General features: G+C 42.9%; 1 protein-coding gene across 2 annotated transcripts in view; it reads left to right on the top strand.

Annotated features, from left to right (window-relative positions):
• POLR2M (polymerase (RNA) II (DNA directed) polypeptide M) overlaps positions 1–5,384 on the top strand; it is a 5,907-nt gene extending 523 nt beyond the window's left edge. For both annotated transcript variants that reach the window (XM_006765230.2, XM_015564968.1), the window contains exons 2-4: positions 123–764; positions 3,089–3,293; positions 5,007–5,384. In XM_006765230.2, coding sequence (XP_006765293.1) covers positions 123–764; positions 3,089–3,293; positions 5,007–5,153 — 994 coding nt within the window. In that variant the 3' untranslated portion in view covers positions 5,154–5,384. The remainder of the gene's footprint in view (positions 1–122; positions 765–3,088; positions 3,294–5,006) is intronic.
• The last annotated feature ends 1,561 nt before the right edge of the window (positions 5,385–6,945 follow it).

Raw genomic sequence — 6,945 nt, 5'->3', positions numbered from 1 at the left:
TGGAAGTCAGGTTTTTAACATAAAGATATATATTTTTCCCCCTTTGAAGATAATGCTTTGTCTTTATGTCTCAAGTTTAAAAACATGGCTGTAATGCATACATGTTCTTTTCCATTTGACAGAAAATTCATTTGCAGATTGCCCGACAGCGGTAAAAAGATCAGAGACTCTGTTGTCAAACTGAGAGCTGCCATCGCAGAACGTGAAGAAGTTAGAGGAAAAAGTGAACTGTTTCATCCTATTAGTTTAGACTGTAAACCAAGGCCAACAGCAATGGCAGTTGACGTGGACACAGATGAGGCCCAGAATTCTGACCAGATACTTGATACTCCATCACTGGTTCCTGGCTGTTCTTCTGTAGATAACATCGCGTCATCTAACGCAGCCTCACAACAGGGACTTGTTCATTCTAGTCCCAGAGGTGATGAAGAGGCTCCCCAGGTTGGGCACCCAGTGAACAAGTGCCCAGCTTCCGGCAGCAGCGCCACCGCACCTTCCCCACCCGAAGCCAGTGGGTGTCTCCCTCCGCTTCCTGTGTCAGGCCCCGCAGAAGATAATTCCACCAGCTCCGACGACCTCTTCATTGACAGGCTACAAAGGATCACCATTGCAGACCCAGATGGGCAACATTCAGAAGAAAACACGAGGACTGAGACCTTGACAGGCCTTCGTAGTGGGACACAGAAGAAACCTCATTACATGGAAGTGCTAGACATGCGAGCCAAAAACCCAGTGCCCCCACTGCGTAAATTTAAAACCAATGTGTAAGTACCCTTGGAGACAGACCTGTCACAGGGACATAATATTTGTTAAACTCAAAAAATTGGGAGAACGCTTACGTTCAGGGGACTTTGTGTGAGAGCTACTTGTATTTAGGAATGAGTGTACTGTGGAAACAGTGAGACGGGCCTGGCCTGCCTGGAGTGGAGGATTCATGTTGGAAAACACTTAAATATTTTAGCCAAATAATTGAAAAGGTTTTAAATAGCAGATGGAGTATTATATTGCAGGATACTTAGCCAATATTTTATAATAAACAGAATTTATTATGACTTTTTCAGAACCATTTTCTGGTGTAGAGCTCCCCCTTTGATTAGAATGTCAGCCAAAGAAAAAGCAATTGCAGGAGACCACGGGCTTTCTCAGCACAAGTATTTTGTGTGCTCACTGGATGTAGCAGCAGGTGCTGTGGTCACACAGAAGTGAAGATTCTGCTCATCAAAGAGTTTAGGCTCTAGATGATGACCCAGGGCTTACACACTTGGAAGAACAAACCATGTAACAACTTCAAAGGGAAAGAAGCTGAGAAGAGGTTAAAAAAACTGAAAATAGATTGGGGTAGGACGCAAAGTAATCCTGCTTCTAAGTTCCTTTTCATAGTTTTGTTTCTGAGCTCTTCGGAGAAAGAAAAGCTCTTTGAAGAGTAAAGAATGTTACTTATTTGTATGTAGATGTGGCATTCAAATCGGGGTAGGAACTGATACAGCCTAGATTTACAAGGGTGTAGCATCATCAGGTACAAAGTGGAGCCACCAATGCCTGCCTTTGAAAAACTGAAGACCTCTAGTTGAAAATACCTAAAACCATTTTTATTGTTATAAAGAGACTTTAAAGTTTAATCCTATCCCACTTTAACCTCAAAACGTTTTATTTCTTGCTTCTAGAAAACCAGGATTGTGTTACATTAATTTTTAGTTAGGAGTAAAAAGCAATCTTTGATTAAGTAACCTCTCGTGTTGTGTGCAAAGAAGTATCTTCCCTCACTTCTGGGAAGACAAACATATAACAGAGAATACCCTGACCCCAGTTTTGTGATCCTGTCATTTAGCTGGAAGCGGGAGTAGCAGTGAGGGCTACCTAGGGTTAAGGAAGTTGGGCAGGAAGAGCTCCTGTGCACTTAGAGCAGGTCAGGAAAGGCTGGGCCTTGATAGAAGGCCGTGGGCCAGGGGTTGAGGGGAGCATGAGCAGCTGCGTGGCAGCTGGAAATGGGGGTAAGGCTCCAGTTCTGCTCTCCCTTGGCCGCCTCCTGCATGTTCTGGTTCCGTGGCCACCAGGATGCTGGAGGCTGCCCTTTCCCACCTCTAGCTTTGGTCTTTTGGAACCCCAGATTTACCGGCAGTTACCTATGAAATGTGACTGTGTGGGTATCCATGGCACCTCAGGTTTATCATGTACCAAGTAGAACTCATTTCTTCCCAAACTGACTTTCCCCCATATTTCCTAATTCTTAGTGTCACCTCCTCATCCCCCCTCCCCTTCCCAAGGTGTCTTCCTTTTTCCTCATCTCAGTATCTTCTAGCCATGAAGACCTACATAATACATTTCCTTTGCCTTCACCCTCTTTCCTAAGGGAGGTCTGTCACCTCTCGGGCTGTAACTGTGGTCTGTTCCAGCCTCACGCCTTACCTCTTCACCAGTCCGTCTTCACTGCTGCCAGAATAAAACTTGTAAAATCAAATCGGAACCTGAATAGAGCTTTTCACTGTGTCTGGACCCAGTCTACTTCCCGGGCTTGTCTGGTTGCCTTTTCTGTACTCTCCCTCTTGTTCCTCCTGTGTGCTGCAGCCATGCGCCTCTCCCTCTGCTGGGGTGCCCTCCTCCCCTCACTTTCTTGGTGGGCACTATTCCAGGACTCCTCAGAGTTCACCATCTTCAAGTTTTTCTGGCAACCTCCCTGTCTCCCATTAGAATTGATGTTTCCTCTATGTTCCCGTGTACCGTATATAGATATGAATCATGGTACCTGTGGTGGTATACAGGGTAGGTTTACAGTTGTTCATATGGAAAATAGTACAATCATTAATAAATAATATGAAAATGAACTGTTGGGCATACTCACAACTGTAAACCTCCTTTTGCCCCACCCCTATGCTCTGCTGAAATGGTTGATAAATTTATTTCCCTCTACTGGATAGTAAGCCCCTTTGCAAATGTTTTTAGAATGGAAAAAAAAAAGGTAGCTTCAGTTCAGGTATAAGGTTTGAAGAGAGAAGGGAAGGACAAAGCTACGGTCGAAGGCCCCTTGTGTGAGTGAGTGTGGTAGATGTATGTCTGCAGGAAGGGGATATAACAAGTTTCCCTTCTTCAGGTTACCCCCACATCAGAATGATTCATCGAGGCACCAGCAGAGAAGAGGGTCTCCCATTTCCTCAGAGGAGAGGCTGCGCAGGGATAAGCAGCATCTCGATGACATTACAGCGGCTCGGCTCCTACCACTGCACCATCTGCCTGCACAGCTGCTCTCCATAGAAGAGTCTTTGGCACTTCAGCAACAGCAGAAACAGAGTTATGAGGTATTTAAGAGCATTACCTGTTTACTGTCTGTATGTTGGATGCTATTTATGTAAGTCAGAATTTACTTCAGGGAGGACGGATTTAACAGGGATTAGGTGCCAGAGAAATGGCACGTAAGTGCCATCAGCTCTCAGATGTGTGCCTCTAGTTTTCAGTCTTGAAGTTGCTAGAACTGCAGGAAGCAGCTGGAGGTGATCACAGCAACCTGCAGCACCAAACTGGTATTGGCCAGGAAATGCTGCCACCTGGCACATCTCCGAAAGCCCGGCTCTTAGGACAGCAGGAGTATCATTTGTGTCCTCTCCCTTCTAAAGCCCCTGGGAGAGCTGCTCAGTGGTGGGATCTAACCAGGACCTGCAAAGAGAACCAGGGAAATGTGGCTCCGGCTCCCATCTCCTGTGACACATGGGAGGGCATAAAGCGGGTGGGGGACAGTGTTGTGTTCCAACAGACAGTTGGACAATAGGGTTAGAAGCCTAATCGGCAGGCTCTTGTGAAGATAGAAGAATCTCCTACATACAGTGACTTAGTCATGTTTGTATAGGACTGTTTTTGAAGATCTGTATGTTCTACAAGAACTTTAAACAAGTATATTGACAACTTGTGTACAGAATAATGAGATGGAAGAAAATAGGTGTGAGAACCTTAGTGAGAAAAGAAAGGGTTTGATATACTTAGTAATAATTTGAGTCTCTAGAAAAGTAGTAGCCTAACATCTTAATATTGCTTAGACTTTAATCAGGTAGTATACGAGTATAGCAGCTAATACAGAACCAGGCTGCTATTCTGCTGTGGCTTTTCATAAGAGATCAGTTGGCATGGATTGGCATCGTTAAGGCACTCGTTTTCAAAGCCATTTTTCTTCCTCTCAGTGCATTAAAATTATACAGCCATAGCATTGAGGAATTTTTAAAAAATTGTTTATATGGTCTTAAATGCCTGTCCTAAGACACTTTTAGGTTGAATTACACCCGTCAGTTTGAAGTTGACTTCCTTGGCAGAGTAGTTGTAGCTCCTGCTTCAGTCCTACTTTTCCATCATGCCCATGGCCCGAGGGGGCGATCCTAAAGGAGCTCCTGTGGTGTGGGAGAGAGCATGAGGAACGTGAGGGCAGAGCTAGAAATGAGTGTTGCTGCCTGCCATACATCCATACACCGGCGGTTTATCCTTGTGTGTATAGAAGCACATTGCCAGAATCTGGATTGGACACTTTTCTGCATAGTAATTTTCTTGGGACTTTATTTGGAGAAGGATAGTCAGCTTTCCAGTATTAACTTTTTGATTTTTATTGTGGCATTGAAAGGTAACTCATAAGCCTAGAAGCCATGATTTAATCTAGGACAGATGATTGTCAGTTGGAGAATCAGCGCAGCATTAGTGATTTTTGACATTTGATAACTCGGATTGTTCTATGAGTTTGCATATACCCCTGTGTGTATCCACATACTTAAAAATATGTCTGTATTTATAACTGTTGTAATGTGAACTGATTACTCAGTTTCTCATGAAGAGGTGGGATATTTCCATGCACGTCATTAATGGACGTCTGTAGCTACAGCTGTAGCAGGCTAGTAGGTCTCCCAGCACAGCTCTGTTGCATCTGTGGTAGACACAGCTGTCAGGCTCGGTGCATCGCTGTTGAGCTCTAAGTTTAGGAATTGAAGGGAAAATATGTGAGTGTGTAACTTCTTGCTTTACATTTTATTTTAAAGGAGATGCAAGCCAAGCTCACAGCACAAAAATTAGCTGAAAGACTGAATATTAAAATGCAGAGCTATAACCCAGAAGGGGAGTCTACGAGGAAATACCGAGAAGTAAGGGATGAAGATGATGTGCAGTCCTCTGATGGTGAATTCTGAAGACGGGCAATGGGTACTTTCCTGACTCTGCCTGTTGAGATGTCATTTTCTTACATCAGACTTTCTAACAAGTATCAAGATCAGTGTCAGACGTTGAGGGAAAGAATTTTATAAAGTTACGCAACGGTAGCTATAAAAATAGTTTGTCTTTCAGAAGATAACTTTTATGTACTGGAAACGTTTAACATTTGAATGTTGTGTTTAAACGTATTAAAGTTTTGCAGTATGTTGTGTGTTGTCTGATATTTTAGTATATAGTAAAGAACATTTTTTTTCTCTAAGCCAAATGAAAGCAGGTAATTGCTTTTTTCCCTTCTTTTTACCTCTATCAAATAGCTTTTATTACATGCCTTTCAGTGAAATACTTAGTTGTCCCAGGCATCACCTAAAATGAATTAGGAAGATACAGTTCCCTCTTCTTTTGAGTAATGAAGGGAGCAGTCTAAAGAATTTTATGCATGTTTGCATGGGCTTATTGAGGCACTGGATGGGAAATACCTAGGAAGACACTGATGGAAAAATGCTTGAATGTTTGTTTCCTTCTTCTGTCTTCCTTTGGAAGAATGTTATCTTTCTTCTGGTTACGAATAAGGACTACATTTGACTCTTGAACAACGCAGGGGTTAGGGGTGCCAACCTGATGAGTTGAAAATTGTATATAACTATTTTTAGTTCATGTTGGAGGGTGGATGGTCTCTGAATGACCAGCTTTGCCCAGGGTAACATGAAATAAAGGAAAGTCTAAGATGACTGATGAGGTGAAGGGAGCAGCTGTTCATATACCTGACCTGATTTGAGTTCATTGCTCTTAACAGATGATAGATTCAGTTTGGTGAAAAAAACACAGTTTTTTTGTTTTTAAGCTATAATTGAATTATTGTCAATACATTCCCCCCCCCCCCCCCAAGAAACATACATATGTAGGCTGCAGAAATCTCAATCTATATATTCGTGTTTGTAGGATTATATGATTGTCTCCAGTGAAATTAACATGTATGTTATCAAAGATTTCTTTAATATGTTGGAGCTTTTAAACAGTGCTGAAAGCAAGAATAAAATGTTAATTAGAGCAACTTCAAAATTTTAATGGTAATGTGTTACTGGTGCTTAATGAAATTTAACTTACTTTTAAAGAGACTTTTCATATATGTAATTTGATGGAAAATACATTTAGGTCAGATGTACAAGGAGAATAAGGGCTGAGTTCTATATCAAGCCTGCATTGCCCTCAGAAAAGCAAATTAAAACTATACTGAACTAACAATTTCATTATTTTTAGTTTGTAAAACTAATAGTAAATGATTTCATAGCATAAAGTTATTTGTTGTTCTTTTGTTAGAGGATGAAATAACACATGTTACTGGTATGTCTGGAAAGTAGGATAAGGTGGAAGAGTTCACATGCATACATGCATAATTGCTGTAATTCTGCTACCCAGAGAGGTTCTGTGAACACTTGGGTATATGTACTTGTACATATTTTTTTCTATACATAACTATCCATGTATATTTTCAACTAGAGGCCTGGTACACGAATTTATGCACGGATGGGGTTCTTTGGGGCGGCCTGCAGAAATCAGGCCCCAGCTCACGCCCCCAGCCTTGTAGCCCCGCAGCCCCACCCACCCCGCCTTGGCCTGGCACTGCCCCGTCACCTGCTGCACCATCCCACCTGTGGGACTATCAATCAGAGCTGGGCGCCCCCTACCCGACTCCCTCAGTGTCTAGGAGCTAGGCAGTGGCCCTGCCCCCTGCCACCACCACTGCAGGGTGATCAGCAGGGTGATTGGCCC

This window comes from Myotis davidii, unplaced genomic scaffold, assembly GCF_000327345.1.
Source record: "Myotis davidii unplaced genomic scaffold, ASM32734v1 scaffold441, whole genome shotgun sequence".
Lineage (NCBI taxonomy): Eukaryota > Metazoa > Chordata > Mammalia > Chiroptera > Vespertilionidae > Myotis > Myotis davidii.
This window is presented reverse-complemented; position numbering and strand designations above follow the sequence as displayed.